The following is an 18,104-nucleotide window of genomic DNA, read 5'->3' as shown; positions in this document are numbered from 1 at the left end:
ACCTAATCGCTGCCCGGACAATGGCGGAGGCATTTGGAATAAACTACTCTGCTGCTGGGGGAGGGGGGGACCTTGAAGCAGTCTCTAATAATGTGCTTGGCCAGCCAATCCCCCCTACACCCGTATTGCGTCGCCCACGTACCGCCTCGGCAGCCCTCCTTTTTATTGGCTGCGGGCGGGCTTTCTTGTGGTCGCGCGGGCTGGCAGTTGGCTGTGCTCTCCTCTCGGCACTTTCTTGCGCCACAGGCGGTAAGATGGCAGCCGCTTCTCACCCAGGCCCGGCCCCTGATTAGTGATAACAGCCTGGGGGTCCATGGGTGCAGTAGCGTTTGGTGCCGGACTGCCGGTGGTATGCGGGTGAGGGGGCGGGGCCAGCGCTGTATTGTACAATATCGATCTGGATGGAAGCTGCTGCTGCACTGTCAGCGTGCACCCAGGCCCCCTGTGTAGTGATAGCAGCCTGTTACCAGAACGCAGGGGGCCTGGGTGCACGCTGACAGTGCAGCAGCAGTACAGCGCCGGCCTCACCCGCATACCACCGTGGCCGGGTGGAGAGGTGGGGTCTGGAAAGCTGATTTTCCGATTTACCTCCCGAGCCAGGGCGCACAAATACTGGTAGGGCAGGGGATGGAAGATCCTGCTGCGGGGGGCTGAAGAGGAAGGCTGGAGAACTGACAGGCTGCGCACAGGCGGCAGCTCCCCCTCCAGCTCTGCTGCTGCCGGGCGACTCACTTCTAGCTTCTTTGGAATCTGCACGTGAGCCCTGCCCCCCCTCTCCTGCACATACAGTTGGGGTCAGGTATGGGTCAGCACCTCCATGCTTCACTGGCCACCGTACTCTGTCCCGCACAGGAATCCTCGGAGCCCCGTTATCTTTTGTCCGTTCTGGAAGCGGCCATGTGTGAGGCTCTGCCCGAGACACAGATATATGTGCTACAGCACTGAGTGACAGAGGCCGAGGATTCCTGTGCGGGAGAGAGAGCGGTGCCGGGGGGAGCATGGAGGTGCCGACCTATACCTGACCTCTGACCTCTCCTATCTATCTCCTATCTATCTCCTATCTATCTCCTATCTATCTCCTATCTATCTCCTATCTATCTCCTATCTATCTCCTATCTATCTCCTATCTATCTCCTATCTATCTCCTATCTATCTCCTATCTATCTCCTATCTATCTCCTATCTATCTCCTATCTATCTCTCCTATCTATCTCTCTCCTATCTATCTCTCTCCTATCTATCTCTCTCCTATCTATCTCTCTCCTATCTATCTCTCTCCTATCTATCTCTCTCCTATCTATCTCTCTCCTATCTATCTCTCTCCTATCTATCTCTCTCCTATCTATCTCTCTCCTATCTATCTCTCTCCTATCTATCTCTCTCCTATCTATCTCTCTCCTATCTATCTCTCTCCTATCTATCTCTCTCCTATCTATCTCTCTCCTATCTATCTCTCTCCTATCTATCTCTCTCCTATCTATCTCTCTCCTATCTATCTCTCTCCTATCTATCTCTCTCCTATCTATCTCTCTCCTATCTATCTCTCTCCTATCTATCTCTCTCCTATCTATCTCTCTCCTATCTATCTCTCTCCTATCTATCTCTCTCCTATCTATCTCTCTCCTATCTATCTCTCTCCTATCTATCTCTCTCCTATCTATCTCTCTCCTATCTATCTCTCTCCTATCTATCTCTCTCCTATCTATCTCTCTCCTATCTATCTCTCTCCTATCTATCTCTCTCCTATCTATCTCTCTCCTATCTATCTCTCTCCTATCTATCTCTCTCCTATCTATCTCTCTCCTATCTATCTCTCTCCTATCTATCTCTCTCCTATCTATCTCTCTCCTATCTATCTCTCTCCTATCTATCTCTCTCCTATCTATCTCTCTCCTATCTATCTCTCTCCTATCTATCTCTCTCCTATCTATCTCTCTCCTATCTATCTCTCTCCTATCTATCTCTCTCCTATCTATCTCTCTCCTATCTATCTCTCTCCTATCTATCTCTCTCCTATCTATCTCTCTCCTATCTATCTCTCTCCTATCTATCTCTCTCCTATCTATCTCTCTCCTATCTATCTCTCTCCTATCTATCTCTCTCCTATCTATCTCTCTCCTATCTATCTCTCTCCTATCTATCTCTCTCCTATCTATCTCTCTCCTATCTATCTCTCTCCTATCTATCTCTCTCCTATCTATCTCTCTCCTATCTATCTCTCTCCTATCTATCTCTCTCCTATCTATCTCTCTCCTATCTATCTCTCTCCTATCTATCTCTCTCCTATCTATCTCTCTCCTATCTATCTCTCTCCTATCTATCTCTCTCCTATCTATCTCTCTCCTATCTATCTCTCTCCTATCTATCTCTCTCCTATCTATCTCTCTCCTATCTATCTCTCTCCTATCTATCTCTCTCCTATCTATCTCTCTCCTATCTATCTCTCTCCTATCTATCTCTCTCCTATCTATCTCTCTCCTATCTATCTCTCTCCTATCTATCTCTCTCCTATCTATCTCTCTCCTATCTATCTCTCTCCTATCTATCTCTCTCCTATCTATCTCTCTCCTATCTATCTCTCTCCTATCTATCTCTCTCCTATCTATCTCTCTCCTATCTATCTCTCTCCTATCTATCTCTCTCCTATCTATCTCTCTCCTATCTATCTCTCTCCTATCTATCTCTCTCCTATCTATCTCTCTCCTATCTATCTCTCTCCTATCTATCTCTCTCCTATCTATCTCTCTCCTATCTATCTCTCTCCTATCTATCTCTCTCCTATCTATCTCTCTCCTATCTATCTCTCTCCTATCTATCTCTCTCCTATCTATCTCTCTCCTATCTATCTCTCTCCTATCTATCTCTCTCCTATCTATCTCTCTCCTATCTATCTCTCTCCTATCTATCTCTCTCCTATCTATCTCTCTCCTATCTATCTCTCTCCTATCTATCTCTCTCCTATCTATCTCTCTCCTATCTATCTCTCTCCTATCTATCTCTCTCCTATCTATCTCTCTCCTATCTATCTCTCTCCTATCTATCTCTCTCCTATCTATCTCTCTCCTATCTATCTCTCTCCTATCTATCTCTCTCCTATCTATCTCTCTCCTATCTATCTCTCTCCTATCTATCTCTCTCCTATCTATCTCTCTCCTATCTATCTCTCTCCTATCTATCTCTCTCCTATCTATCTCTCTCCTATCTATCTCTCTCCTATCTATCTCTCTCCTATCTATCTCTCTCCTATCTATCTCTCTCCTATCTATCTCTCTCCTATCTATCTCTCTCCTATCTATCTCTCTCCTATCTATCTCTCTCCTATCTATCTCTCTCCTATCTATCTCTCTCCTATCTATCTCTCTCCTATCTATCTCTCTCCTATCTATCTCTCTCCTATCTATCTCTCTCCTATCTATCTCTCTCCTATCTATCTCTCTCCTATCTATCTCTCTCCTATCTATCTCTCTCCTATCTATCTCTCTCCTATCTATCTCTCTCCTATCTATCTCTCTCCTATCTATCTCTCTCCTATCTATCTCTCTCCTATCTATCTCTCTCCTATCTATCTCTCTCCTATCTATCTCTCTCCTATCTATCTCTCTCCTATCTATCTCTCTCCTATCTATCTCTCTCCTATCTATCTCTCTCCTATCTATCTCTCTCCTATCTATCTCTCTCCTTATTCTAGATAGATAGATATAGCAAACAATATAGGCAGCACACTAAATGAACTGTGGCTGCCAGCATATGAATCCCAGACCTTGGACCAAGTCAGCTAGTAAAAAATACTCTGAAGCTCTCTGATGGTAATACAAACGTGGATTTATTCCATATAACAATATGCAGCAAACTTCACAAGTAATACAGAATGTTTTGGCGTCTCCTACGCCATTTTCAAGTGCCACTTGAAAATGGCGTAGGAGACGCCAAAACATTCTGTATTACTTGTGAAGTTTGCTGCATATTGTTATATGGAATAAATCCACTTTTGTATTACCATCGAAAAATGGGGGTTTCAAAAGGGGTGTGGCTTTAAAAGGGGCGTGTCATAATTATCATTCGATTTATCGTTACCGCGGCTACATGTGCGATATTGATTTAGGCCATTATCGCCCAGCCCTACATTGAAGTTTAATGCTACACTACTTAGGGCTTCTTCTCTATATTACACAGGATATCTTCATATTACACTACTGCTCATCTACAGTTATCTAGAATTCAGAAAGAGAATAGCACAGATCTCTCTCCGCCCACACAATGGACTCTTCCAGCTCAGAAACAAACTGCCACATAGTGACCGCCGCCACCTTTACACTGACCACCCGTCTCTAATATAACCAGTGCTTTATTACTGATATATAGAGGAAATGCTTCACCCTGTGTAACTAAATATATGTGAGTTAAGTGTTTTTCTGGTTTTTGACTGCAGCCAAAACTAGTTCTGTCTCCACGGCTCCACAGTCCACAGCCCTGTCCACAATGCTTGTATGCAATAGCTATACAGATATATAATCTGACCCCTCAGGTTCAATAATATATTCTATATAGATAGCCGAGCATGCAATTTAAACCCAGTGAAACATGTTGAAGGGACTATAGTTAGGTTAGCCATACTACTGCACTCTGCTATCTTTATAGAATACATTATTGAAACGGAGGGTTCAGATTATATTTTATCGCATATCAACATTGTGGATTGTGCTTTTGAATATATTCTGTTTACTACAAATATATATACATATTTAATTTTTAGTCTGGTCCCATAGGGGGGCTTTATCCCCCATGCAGTTAAATGTGTGATCAGTGATTCTGGTTATATATTGAGACAGCCCACCTTTGCCTAGTGGGTCCTGTAGTGAACTGATCTTTCATTGAAACTTTCATTGAATCTGCCCACAGCTCGCTCCTCTTTCAAAGAAGAGCTGAGCAGAAATAAAGGGCACAGCGCTTAACTGATTACTTCTGAACCTTTTGTTTTAGTGATTTTGTTGGGGGTCTCAGCACCTAGACCCCTACAATCAAAACTTCTGGCTTGTCAGGTTTTCGAGATATTTGGTGCACTTTATTGTAGTAATCACCCCCACCCCCATACTCTGTTTAATCTCTCGTTTGCTCTCTTATAGCGTGAAATCCATCAACAGCTAGCAGAAAAGGCTAAATCTGGTGATTTAAAAGTGGTAAATGGATCTGCTGCATCTCAGCCACCTTCAAAACGCAAGCGACGATGGGATCAGACAGACCAGACGCCGGGCTCAACCCCAAAGAAGGTTTCCAGCTGGGATCAGGCCGAGGTCGTTGTACTTACTCTAGATACTAATTTAATTTGAGATTTTCATATTTCACAGGATAGGAGATAACGTGGATTAGTGGGGGTCAGACCACTGGGACTCCCAGAATGAGTGAATTTGTAGCTCTATATAAGCAGAGTGGCTTGCGCATATGCAGCTACCTATACCATCCTTTTATAGGACTTCTAAATGTTGCTGAACACAGCGCTTGGTGACATTTGAAAGGTGTATAAGGAATGACATTTTTGTAGGGCTATAATTTAAATGTGTTCTAGGTATTAAAGGTGTTATCTAGTGCTACAAAAACATAGTCATTTTTGCACCACTCTTGTCTCCAGATTGGGTGGGGTTTGAAACTCATGATGCCTTTACACAGAGAGATTTATCTGATAGATTTTTTAAGCCAAAGCCAGGAATGGAATTGAAAAGAGGCAAAATCTCAGTGTTTCCTTTTATGTTCCTGTTTTCTGTTTATATTCTGTTCCTGGATTTGCCTTCACAAATCTGTCAGATAAATCTGTATAAAGGCACCCTCAGTTTCATTGAAGTAAATTGAGCTTAAAGAGGTTGTCCAACATTATTTTTCTTATAGGAAATGTGAATAATTTGTAATCTGTCCCTTTCTCTTAGTGGTTTTCTCTCACCTTTTTTCTCCTCTGTGGCCCTGGGCCGCCTCCTCTGTTGCTGCTTTTTGGATTTGTTTACATAAAGAACTTCCAGGTCACAGGGGTCAGCAGTGACATCACATCTCTGCAAGGCTATAGCTCCACCCCCTCTACCCATACACAGGAAATGTCTTTATTACTACAATTGTCTTTTGATCAGTATGGTGGCTCAGTGTCTGCCAATTACTTATGTGATCAAATCAACTAGTTTTTTCACTCTTTGATCTGTTGTAGGACTACAAACCCCAGCCCACATGTACATAATAGGAGTTGTAGTCCTGGATTACATATACACTACAGTAGCCATCTTACTGGTGGGGTGGGTCTCAATGAGGCAGCATTCGGTAACCTCAGCAAGAAATAGATAGAATGGTGACTGACATGAGGTGAAGTATCCTCTCTCCTCTCCATATTACAAACAGCAGCAGCAGCACTGCCCTAAACACTGTACATCCTTACAGTACAATAGTAACAATATAGGGAAAGATTTAGCAAAACCTGTGCAGGGGAGCAGTTACCCATAGCAACCAATCACAGGGATTCTTTCATTTTTATATAGACCTTGGGAAATGAAATCTAGAATCTGACTGGTTACTATGGGTGACTGCTTCCCTGTTCCTCTGCACAAGTTTTGATAAATCACCCTCTCATAGTTCCTTTATTTACTGTTTATAGCTCCAACCTATGCTGCAGTGCTGTAGAGATTGTAGTCTATTATGCTGTCCTTACTGCTGCAGTTTCTTCTGGGCTCAGATGTTAGATGTTAGGGGTGTGGCTAAATAAATGTGGAGACATAACCACGCCCACTTGATGACTTACTTACTTACTCACTGGCAGGAACAGGAAACAAAAAGAGAACAGAACATGACAGGAAGTAAAGAAAACACAGGCAGAGTTGTCATGTGACTAAGTCTGAGAACACAGTAAGCGCTCTAAATAAAAAATAGAAGTGTATGTAGAATATGCAACACCCACAGAGGTCAATGCAATGCTAGTTTATTGCAAAATCCCAGACAACCCCTTTAATTGCAAACCACACCTGAACTGGAGACAAGAGTGGGGCAAAAGTGCCCATGTTTTTGTAGAGCTGAATAACACTTTTAAAGGGCGTTCCATCAGCTGTGCCTCTTCGGATGTGCAAGGTATCACCAATTTTGTGTGTAGGAGAGAGCCATTTAAACAGCATTATGCATTAAACAAAAAATGTCCTTTATACACAGTAACTGTACAAACGCATGTACCATGTACACTTGGGAGAAAAACACATTGATCGACATAGATTGCAAAATACTGGACACTAAAATATAAAACATCCTTTATGAATAACAAAAAAATAACATACACAGGATGTAAAAGAAGCAGTACAAAATGCAAGTTTGGCGAGGGGACCCATACACAATAACTCATAATAATTCATAGTTCAAACAGAAAAAGTGAACCGACACAGCAGGGATTCCCTCTAGGAGAGTGCTTTCTTGCTTGCATGCAGGGAGCTTTTTTTATACAAACTTTGTCCAGTTTCCCAGGACTTGATCCATCTTTTTTCCAGCACTTGGGTAGGAGCAGCTGGGAGTGGAGTAGTTTGCATGCCTGATGAGCAGAGTCCCGATAGGAATGAAGTGCTTCACTTTATTCATACTGTAGATTCTCTCGTCTTCAAAAAGTGTGTGTATATATAAAATATTAGATTTGGGATTTTGATGTATTCATGTGTCCAGCATTTTGTTATTTTTTGTTGATTTTAATGTGTTTTTTTGTAAACAGTACTAAGGGGTTTCGGGGAACAACTTCTTTCATTATTAATTTAGTTTTCTTTATTAAAGACCCCTGGCCACACTCCTTCACTTAGGTGGGATGAGACTCCAGGACGTGCTAAAGGAAGTGAAACTCCTGGAGCTACACCCGGATCGAAAATTTGGGACCCTACTCCAAGCCATACGCCTGCTGGAGCTGTAACCCCTGGTCGTGGGGATACTCCAGGGCATGCAACACCAGGCCATGGCGGAGCAACATCCAGTGCACGTAAAAATAGATGGGATGAAACTCCTAAAACAGAACGTGGTAAGCTTTGTAACTTCAGGGGATTTCTCATCTGATAAAGGTAACTTCTGTTCACAGGGCCCCTTGCAGTCTTTGGAATGGAGACCTGGTCTTCTGTTATAATGGAGTAGTGGGTTGTGTATGTGCACCACTTCTCAATTCATTCTCTGGGAGCTGTGAGTACAGCTGAGTACAGTGTTTTAGCTGTTTTTGGCAGCTCCCCAAGATAATAAATGGAGCTCCATTCTAATGGGAGATTTCGTTCTTCATTATTGGCATTGTGGCTGTGTGCTGACTTTGTCAGATGAGAGAACCCCTTTAAAGCATACGCAAAGAAAAAACTTTTAAAAGATGTTTAAAGTATGTATCTTTTATTTACTTAAGACACCCCTGGACATGGAAGTGGTTGGGCAGAGACTCCACGTACAGATCGTGGTGGAGAATCAATTGGTGAAACCCCTACACCTGGAGCAAGTAAAAGAAAGTCTCGTTGGGATGAAACACCTGCTAGTCAGATGGGAGGTAGCACGCCTGTTTTGACTCCAGGAAAAACACCAATTGGCACACCTGCAATGAATATGGCAACTCCAACTCCAGGTATGTTGGATTTTTACATTAAAATAAACTTTTTTAAAAGCTTTAACCATAAGAAACCACTTTGGTGTTTTTTGAGGGAGTTAGATTTGAGAACATGGCCCAGATTCGTTCAAATCTGTCGAAAAGAAACTAGTGTAAGGTGCCCATGGCAGCCAATCACAGCTTAGCTCTTACACAGCTGTCAAGATGGTGAATCTGCATGGCCACTGACTGCTTTAATTTTCTTTATATATAATATAAAATGTTTAAATTGTCTTATTGTTTCATGAAGTTTCCCAGGAGTTGTTAAAGGAGTTTTAAAGGGAACCAATCATGGTTCTCTGATATGGTTCTCTGAACTGCTGTATACAGCTCCTGCAGCAGCGCCATGTGACGCTTGGTCCAGGACACTGTTAACAGTAACAGTGCGCTGAGCATTCTGGTGCAGGGAGAGAGAGGGTTGGAGAGGTGGAGGCTGGAAAGGTGATCCTCCGATTCTCCTCACAATCACAGCCAGGGCGCACATATACTAGTGCGGGGGGATAAAGAGGAAGGCTGGGGAGCTGACGGGCTGCATCCAGGCGGCAGCTCCCAGTCCAGTGTGTGCTCAGCGCTGCTGCTGCCAGGCGTCTCACTCACTTCTCCTAGCTTTTCTGGAAGCTGCACGGTGTGCCCTGCCCCCCCCCCCCCCTCTCCCGCACATACAGTGGCTGCAGGGGGTCAGCTATAGGTCGGCACATCCTCGCTCCCATGGGCACCGCACTCTCTCCCGCACAGGAATCCTCGGCGCCCCGTTATCTTTTGATAGTGTTAGAAGCAGCCATGTGTGACGCTCAGTCCAGGCCAGCAGATAATGTGCTACAACACTGAGTGACCGGGTGCAGAGGATTCCTGTGCGGGAGAGAGAGAGCGGTGCCTGGGGGAGGAAGGAGGGGCCGACCCATACCTGGCCCCAACTGTATGTGCGGGAGAGGGGGGGGGGGGGAACAGGGCAGCACAGCATGTTACAGAGTGACTGGGGGTAGATATTAGATAGAAAGCTATAAAGATATCTATCTATTTCTCCTATTTATATCTATCTATTTCACCTATCTATTTCTATCTATTTCTCCTATCTATATCTATCTATCTCTGTCTATCTAAACCCAAAGAAGGAAGCAGCACAGCAATGCTGTGTGGTAGGTTCCAGCAGATCTTGGTCTTGACCACGGACTGGTGCTTGATATATAATAGAGAATCCACAGCACTCTTGAGTATACAGAGAAAAAAAATCTGATTTACTTCTTTAAAGCATAGTGCAAAACATCAGCGCGCAACACTTCAGCGGCATCTTGCCACCATTTTCAACCGCTTGAAAATGGTGGCGAGATGCCGCTAAAACGTTGCGCCCTGATGTTTTGCACTATGTTTTAAATAAAGAAATTACAGATTTTTTTTTCTCCGTAAAATACTCAAGAGTGCTGTGGATTCTCTATTTATCTATCTCCTAACTGTCTGTCTGTCTGTATCTGTCTCTCTATATATATAGATAGATAGATATAGCAAACAATATAGGCAGCACACTAAATGAACTGTGGGTGCCAGCAGACGAATCCCAGACCTTGGACCAAGTCAACTAGTAAAAAATACTCTGCAGCACTCTGATGCTAATACAAACGTGAAAACGTGAATTTATTCCATATAACGATGTGCAGCAAACTTCACAAGTAATATACAACGTTTCGGTGTCTCCTATGCCATTTTCAAGTGCCACTTGAATAAATATAATATGGAATAAATTCACGTTTGTATTACCATCAGAAAATAGGGTTTTCAAAAGGGGTGTGGCTTTTAAAAGGGGCGTGTCATAATTATCATTCAATTTATCGTCACCGCGGCGATATTGATTTAGGTCATTATCGCCCAGCCCTACTCCTGCTGCAACCGAGGCCAGTACTAGCCGCAGATGCAGCAGGAGCAGTATATAGCGGTTCAGGGAACCATATCAGCCCAATTGGGCTGATTAGTTCCCTTTTAAAGTAAGGGTCACTGTTCAGAGATTTAATTCCTTTCTGGGTGTCCTAATCGAATGCAATGATATGTGTTGATTATAGCTTGCGATGAGTAAATGTACAGTACTAAAGGTTCATTTACACAGAGAGATTATCTGCTAAAGATTTGAAGCCAAAGCCAAAAACAGACTATAAGCAGAGCAGACTATAAGCTCATAAAGGAAAGCCTGAGATTTTTCCTTTTTTTCAAATCCATTCCTGGCTTTGGTTTCAAATCTTTGGTAGATAATCTTTCTGTATAAATGGACCCTGACAAAGCGAATCGCTTTGTTAGTTTGGTAATCTGCTTATCAGCCAAGCTAACAAATTGATTTGCTTTGTTTGCACTGTAAATTCACTCATCTCTAATTGTAGTAGTCAGACTTGTAATTGGCAAGGATGACTGATTCCTTTGACCTGTACTGCCCGGCAATTGCTATGTTTTACAGCTGTTGATAAGAGATAAGATGACATGTTAAAATGGAATAATGGAAAATGCAATTAAAAAATTAATACATCTGTTTTCCTAGGACATATCATGAGCATGACTCCCGAACAACTTCAGGCATGGCGGTGGGAACGTGAAATTGATGAAAGAAACCGTCCACTCTCGGATGAAGAGTTGGATGCTATGTTTCCGGAGGGTTATAAGGTATTCTTTTTTAGTCGAGGATTTGGGGGGGGTTGTTACACATGCAGCTGACTGCGGCAGTTTAAAAAAAATATATATATATATTGCTGAAGTCTGGCTTTGACTTGGGAGAGGGGGTATGCAAACATGCATGCAAAACAAAGATGTGCCTGTCATTCTGTCATTTTATACGAAATAAGTTCCAATATACTATCAGGTGTGCTTCTGTTTTAATGTGCAGACTGCTATAATCTGTTCTCTTGGCCATACTTAAGCTTTGAGTGTTTGTAGATTTTTGATTTTTTTTTTTTGGAGCTGGATCTTATGCAGAATGCGGTTGCCTAGGAGAGAAAACTGAATGCTTCGTGTATAACCAATGTGTACCACATACTTATATGTAAAGGAGTACAAATGTGGGGTTTTTAGTAAAGAAGCTTACATGACTTCCTCTCTAAACTGTGACCCTGCGCTTGCCATGCAACAGTGCAGACACTTTCCCACCGTCCCCCTTGTTGCATGTGAAGTGAAAACTGGCAGTACTAATGGGACAATTCATGTGACTACAGTTGAACAGAGTATCAATGACCCAAAAAGGTGTATGCCTGGCGGCCATCCCCAAGGGCAACAGCTTTTGAAACTAAGTGGCACATGGGGTATTAGCGTGTCCGTTATTCTCAATACATTTTCAGAAGTGCTTGTAAGTTTGAAATATGTCTCATTAAACATAATGCATCACTATCGACTTTTCTTGGTGACACTGCCCCTTGAGTGCTTAGTTGTTCGTACTTCCAATCACACATTTTGCTCCATGCAGCAAGGTAGATGCGCATTTGAAAGTAAAAGTAAATGAGAAAAGGGACTTATGACCACAGTCCTGTAATAGAATTTTTAATTTAAAATTACAGGCACACTTCAAAAAGTTTTGAAAACTACTCCAGGATCTTCTTTTTTGATTCTTTCGTTTGGAATCTTTTCCATTCTTTCTTATCTTTAGGTTCTCCCACCACCTGCTGGTTATGTTCCTATACGTACACCAGCCCGAAAATTGACTGCAACCCCCACTCCTTTGGGTGGATTGACTGGATTTCATATGCCTACTGAAGACAGAACCATGAAAAGTGTCAGTGATCAGCCTTCTGGCAACCTTCCATTCCTAAAGCCTGATGATATTCAGTACTTTGATAAGCTTCTGGTAAGTAAAATGAAATGATTGTACACAATTTTGAGTGAACTGTTTCATTGGCATCCTATTTTGACCAAGTGCCAATTTTTTTTTTTTTTTTTTTTTTTTTACCCCCTCATACAGCCTAGGCTTTAAAGGGAATGCTCTTGTGTGTATCTTCGTTGATGTTAGATGCATGGGTTGCATGACATTTTGATTTCAATTTCCCCTCTGCTATAGTTTTGTAATGCAGCCTACATTTACTATGTTTCCTCTGGCCTTGCCATAAGTAGGAATCAAAGCATATGTAGTAATAAGCTTTCAATCAATCTAAGTGATAAAATAGTGACTGATCTTCTTTCCCCTTACTCGTACAAAAGAGTAATTTAGGAGATGCCACCTCAGTGTGTCTCATTTTCTGTTATTTTAGAAGTGAACATCTCTGGCTCCATTAGGTAGGACACACTGGAGAATGTACTCACAGAAGACGCAAGCTGCGTCAGTCGGCAGAACTGTAGAACTCTGCAGCTAAGCGGTGTATGGTCGCTCCTACTATGCAATTTCTCCAGCAGCATTTTGTGCATAGGGAACAGAAGAACAAGGAATATGAAGTTGGTGGGATGCGTAAGAGCTGCCAGGGGAAATCTGATCATAAATGTTTAAGATGCAAAGTGCATGGAGCAGATTATCTACTTTTTATGAAATAGTATATTTGATGTTTCTCACATTTGTACATTTGTATCACATTTTGAGTTTAAATTCCCCTTCACCCCCTCGGAATAGGATAGTCTTCGGTCTTCTAAAACACCTGTAAAATATAAAGGGATCAACTGTATTAGGTTAATTCTATAATAGAATATCAGAAATTGTATTGTACTTTTTGTTAAGAGGTTTGTGTTTAATAAACTTTGATACATTTTTATCAGGAAAAGGCAGATTGAAGCTCCCCCCTTCCCCGGTCTTCATTGTTCTCCTATGGAGAGATGGAAATGAGACACCAAAACAGGACAACAGAGTTCATTTACAACTACATGACCCGGCTATCTCCTCTGACAGTCAGCTCTAACTTCTGAATACAGCTTCACCCAGCTCCCTGCCTGTAATCCTTTGTTCTCCGCTCTCGCTGCAGACTAATGTCCCTCTTCCCCCCTCCCCTCTCTATAGAACAGACAGGGTTGTGTCTGATGCTACAAGTCACAATTTCCTGAGATTTTGCAGTGAATGGAAAAGAGGGAGGGGGGGGGGGGGGGGGGGGAGGGGGAGACTTGGGAAAAGTCTTTTTAAATGCAGATAATGGCATATTTGCCTAATAAACCCAACTTCAACGTTTCTTAAAATCGCCTGCAGTAATGATTTCTGCAAAAAATACGACAGTGACGCTTAAAGAATATTGTGTCTATGGGACAGACTGATTGAAATTTTGTCACATGTTCTATAGTGGGAACATACCCTTAGAGAGGCTCAGGAGTCATGAGTGTTTTTTTGTGGGAAGTTTCAGTACCCTGTTCTAGCAAATTTCATTATTGGGTAAAAAAGGACTGTCTGATATTTAAGGCATCTAGACATCACTCTTCAAAAGGATTGGAATGATACAGAAGAATTTTAATGTTTGACTCGTTTTTTTAATAACCCAAATAATTTAAAAGAAAAAACATGGCTCCCTGTTTACACATTAGAGCGTTCACACGTAGCAAAACCAGCGGACAATTCCGCCGCGGAATGCCGTTAGCCTCCCTCTCATAATGGGAGTCTATGGGAGGCGCGCGCTGCTGCTCTCCCCACGCTGAAGAATGAACATGTCCATTCTTCAGCGCGGAGAGGCGCTGTGAGCAGCGTGCGCCTCCCATAGACTCCCATTGGCCATTAGCTAATAGGATTCATGTTTTGGAAGAACTGGAGTGTTGGTGGGGGGTCATTGTAAAGATTCATGATCTCATTGTTTTAATTACAGGTCGATGTCGATGAATCAACACTTAGTCCAGAAGAGCAAAAAGAGAGAAAAATCATGAAGTTACTGCTGAAAATTAAGAATGGGACACCTCCAATGCGAAAAGTACGAAATCATTTTTCTTTTCAACTTGTTTTTTCTAAACACAGTCTACAAAGTATCCATGAATAAGAAACACTGTGCTTTTCTGCATCGTTTAAAATCAGGAGAACGATCAGGAGCTGCAGTGAGCGCTTATGTCTCCTACCTGCCGGATCCACTCCTGGTTTTGGCTCAAACGGCAGTGACAGTTTAAAAAAACAAACATCCATGTGTGATACCAGCATTATGTCTTTGATGGTTGTGCAGTTTCTTTACTCCCCTACATTATTTTTCTTAGGGTATAAACACAAACACCATATACGCAGCGTATTTACTGCTGCGATACGCAGCAGATACGCAGCAGATTACATCTATATAACTGAACACAGCATCAAGTCTTCACCATCAAATCTTCTGCAGATCTGCTGCGTATCTGCTGCATATACGGTGTGTGTGTTTGTACCCTTAGGGTATAAACCCACACACCGTATACACAGCGTATTTACTGCTGCGATACGCAGCGAATACGCAGCAAAAACGCAACAAATACGCAACAAAAACGCAGCAGATTAGATTAAATAACTGAACTCAGCATTAAATCTTCACCATCAAACTGCTGCGTATTTGTTGCGTATTTGTTGCGTATTTGCTGCGTATTTGCTGCGTATACGGTGTGTGGGTTTGTACCCTTACTCTGATTGTACTTGTTTATACTGATTGTACACATTAAATACACATACTATGATACATCATGTGTACAGAAGTACAATCAGAGTAGGAATAAAAGTCAGAATCTGCATAGGTATCATAATCCATATTAGCACAGAAAGTATGTATTTTACAGATTTTTTTTTTTAAGTTGTGGAAGCAAACTTGCCTAAGCAGTCCAGCAATCCCATAAAAAAATTAAATGCTTAAAAAGCACATACTGTAGATGCACTCACCTATTTGCCACCAATTGTTTGAATTAAGGGCTAGGAGCAGTGTAGATAAGTGGGAACAATGTCAAACCTTTACAGATGATCCCAGTTTTACTTCATGGCACCCAGATGGGAAATTACATTTGCCATAATGCATAGTGCCTCAGAGCCACCCCTGCCTTGCAGTGTTTGTCCTCTACTGGCTTGATCTGCTTTGCAGAGTTAACGCAGTATATCTGTCTACGTAGATTAGTGTTTCTCAACTCCAGTCCTCAAGACCCACCAACAGGTCATGTTTGAGGATTTCACAGGTGATATAATTAGTTAGTGCACCAGTAACTGCCACAGCTGTTCGTTGTAACTGCCACATTTGTTCGTTGTATGGGATATCCCCAAAACATGACCTGTTGGTGGTTCTTGAGGACTGGAGTTAGGAACACGGACATAGAGACTGTTTTCCTGCCCTTGGCCATGGAGGCAGAGTGGACCAGGAACTAAGGATTTTTTGCAGCTTCAGGGTGAGGATGTGCTGCAGATAAAAATCACATTTCATTTAATAGAAACCTGTTACATACAAACAAGTTTAGAATATGGGTGGAAATTGAACAGTAAAATGGGGTCATGAAGAAAGTAAAATCAGTGTGTACAGAACAAATGTGCTGTTTTTAGTAAAGTATCTTACATGGCTTTCAGTTTTCTTCCCCATGGATTTATTGACTCCCTGGTGTCCTCTCTGAACTGTGACCTTGCTGTTGCAATGCAACCGTACAGACACCTTCCCACAATACCCCCTTGTTTGCTTGCATGTGAAGTGAAAACCAACTGCCAGTACTTATGAGACAGATCATATGACGATATAACTGAGCACGGTTGCACAGTGGGCCGTAACCAAGGGCAACAGAGAATGAAACAAAAGGGCACACGTGAGGATCGGCTGCTATATGCAGCCAGGTACTCACTGCTATTGACGGGCCAATAGTACAAGTACAATTAGTGGCGCAAAAAAAATAAGGGCTCATGTGGGTTTCTAGGTGGAAAAATGGAAGTGCTATGGCCTTTTAAGCACAAAGAGGAAAAAACGAAAACGCAAAAATCGAAATTGGCCCTGTCCTTAAGGGGTTAAACACCGCACTACACCTTTAATTTTGTTAGGCTAATGGCTAGACTGAAAATTGCTAGATTAGCTTTGTCCAGAACACCAACTACCAACACCATTTTCATTAATTTCTTACTGTGCAGTTAAATGGTTTTCCACTCAAACTTAAAGTGGATCTGTACTCACTAACTCATCCCCACTAAACCATTGGTACCATTCAACTGCTCATAGTAAATTTTTCCCAGTCATGTGTCACAAAATCCGTCTGGTGCCTTAGTTGGGGTGAATAACGTTTATTCATGAGTAGCAGTGTCAATGAGGCGTGGCCTAGGGCATCCATCCCTAGGCCACAACGCCTGTTATCCTTCCTCCTCCCTCCCTCATCTTTAGTTTCACCCCCTGGCTGTATTTCTTCTATTCAGCCCTGGTAATAATACTGTGCATGTGACAGAGTGATTGAAAGTGGTGAAGGCGGACTCGACTAAGCTGCTTCTTCTAGGTTACCATGTTTGGTGTGCCTGTGCAGTCTTCACCAACGTTCACGATCTGTCATTTGGGCGGTGCAAGCGCTGTAAGAGTTAGAGGCTCTACTTTGCAGTCGTTCTCACAGCGCCTGCTCTGCACAAATGACATTCCGAACGCTGGTGAAGACTGGACAGGTGCTCTACACTTGGTAGTCTAGAACAAGAAGCTTGACCTGAATAGAAGAAATACAGCATGGACGCCCTAGGCCACGCATTGACAACGCTACTCATGAATAAAAGAATGTTTTCACCCCAACCATGGTACCACGTCACACGACGTTCGTGAAGGATTTACTCTCAACAATCAAACGGTACCAGTGGTTTGGGAGTTGATGAGTACAGATCGGCATTAATGTTTAATACATTGCTGCCCTTGAAGTATACATAGCAAACAGCCTATTTCTACCTTTTTGCTGTCCCAGGTGTCATCCAACATCATCTTCAGGTCCAGGCTGAATGATCCTGCTTCCACTTCCAGGACTGTTTCGTCTGTCAGTGCCCTGTCTGTCAATGATTGGCTGAGCAGGCTGTCACTGCCAGACGAGTCCATCCTTGAAGTGGAGGCAGAATTGTTCAGCCAGGACCCGAAGATGGCATCTGAGTACATCAGAGCAGCATGAAAAGGTAGAAATAGGCTGTTTGTTTACCCCAAGGACAGTGACATTAAAAGTTTAGTTTGAACTGAATTGTAAAGTGCTGTTGAACCAGCAGGAGGGTGTTGCTATTGACCATCACAGGAGTGTTTTTTTTTTTTTTTGAGAGTTGGACTGTGAGATCAATAATAGAAGGGTAAAATGTTGTAGATGACAAAGTATCTCAGAACATGTATATTTACAATTTTATTTTTTGGGTTTCTCTCCCCCCCCCCCCCCCCCCCCCCCCACAGGCAGCTTTGCGTCAGATTACAGACAAAGCCCGTGAGTTTGGAGCTGGGCCACTGTTTAATCAAATTCTTCCTTTACTAATGTCTCCAACTCTTGAAGACCAAGAACGACATTTGTTAGTAAAAGTTATTGACAGAATTTTATATAAGCTGGATGACTTGGTTCGACCGTATGTACATAAGGTATGTCAATTTGCCTATATTGTGCTAAATTTGCAGAAGTTACCAGACAAAATACTAGCAATTTGTTGGAAGTCTGAA

The 18,104-nt window shown here is 42.5% G+C and overlaps 1 protein-coding gene across 1 annotated transcript in view; it reads left to right on the top strand.

The window, feature by feature from the left end:
* SF3B1 (splicing factor 3b subunit 1) overlaps nucleotides 1-18,104 on the top strand; it is a 128,364-nt gene that overhangs the window by 60,270 nt on the left and 49,990 nt on the right. The window contains exons 6-12 of the mRNA XM_069983565.1: nucleotides 5,123-5,293; nucleotides 7,776-8,013; nucleotides 8,377-8,589; nucleotides 11,129-11,250; nucleotides 12,224-12,421; nucleotides 14,343-14,444; nucleotides 17,847-18,026. Coding sequence (XP_069839666.1) covers nucleotides 5,123-5,293; nucleotides 7,776-8,013; nucleotides 8,377-8,589; nucleotides 11,129-11,250; nucleotides 12,224-12,421; nucleotides 14,343-14,444; nucleotides 17,847-18,026 — 1,224 coding nt within the window. The remainder of the gene's footprint in view (nucleotides 1-5,122; nucleotides 5,294-7,775; nucleotides 8,014-8,376; nucleotides 8,590-11,128; nucleotides 11,251-12,223; nucleotides 12,422-14,342; nucleotides 14,445-17,846; nucleotides 18,027-18,104) is intronic.

This window comes from Dendropsophus ebraccatus, chromosome 9 (genome assembly GCF_027789765.1).
Source record: "Dendropsophus ebraccatus isolate aDenEbr1 chromosome 9, aDenEbr1.pat, whole genome shotgun sequence".
Taxonomy (NCBI): Eukaryota; Metazoa; Chordata; class Amphibia; order Anura; family Hylidae; genus Dendropsophus; species Dendropsophus ebraccatus.
This window is presented reverse-complemented; position numbering and strand designations above follow the sequence as displayed.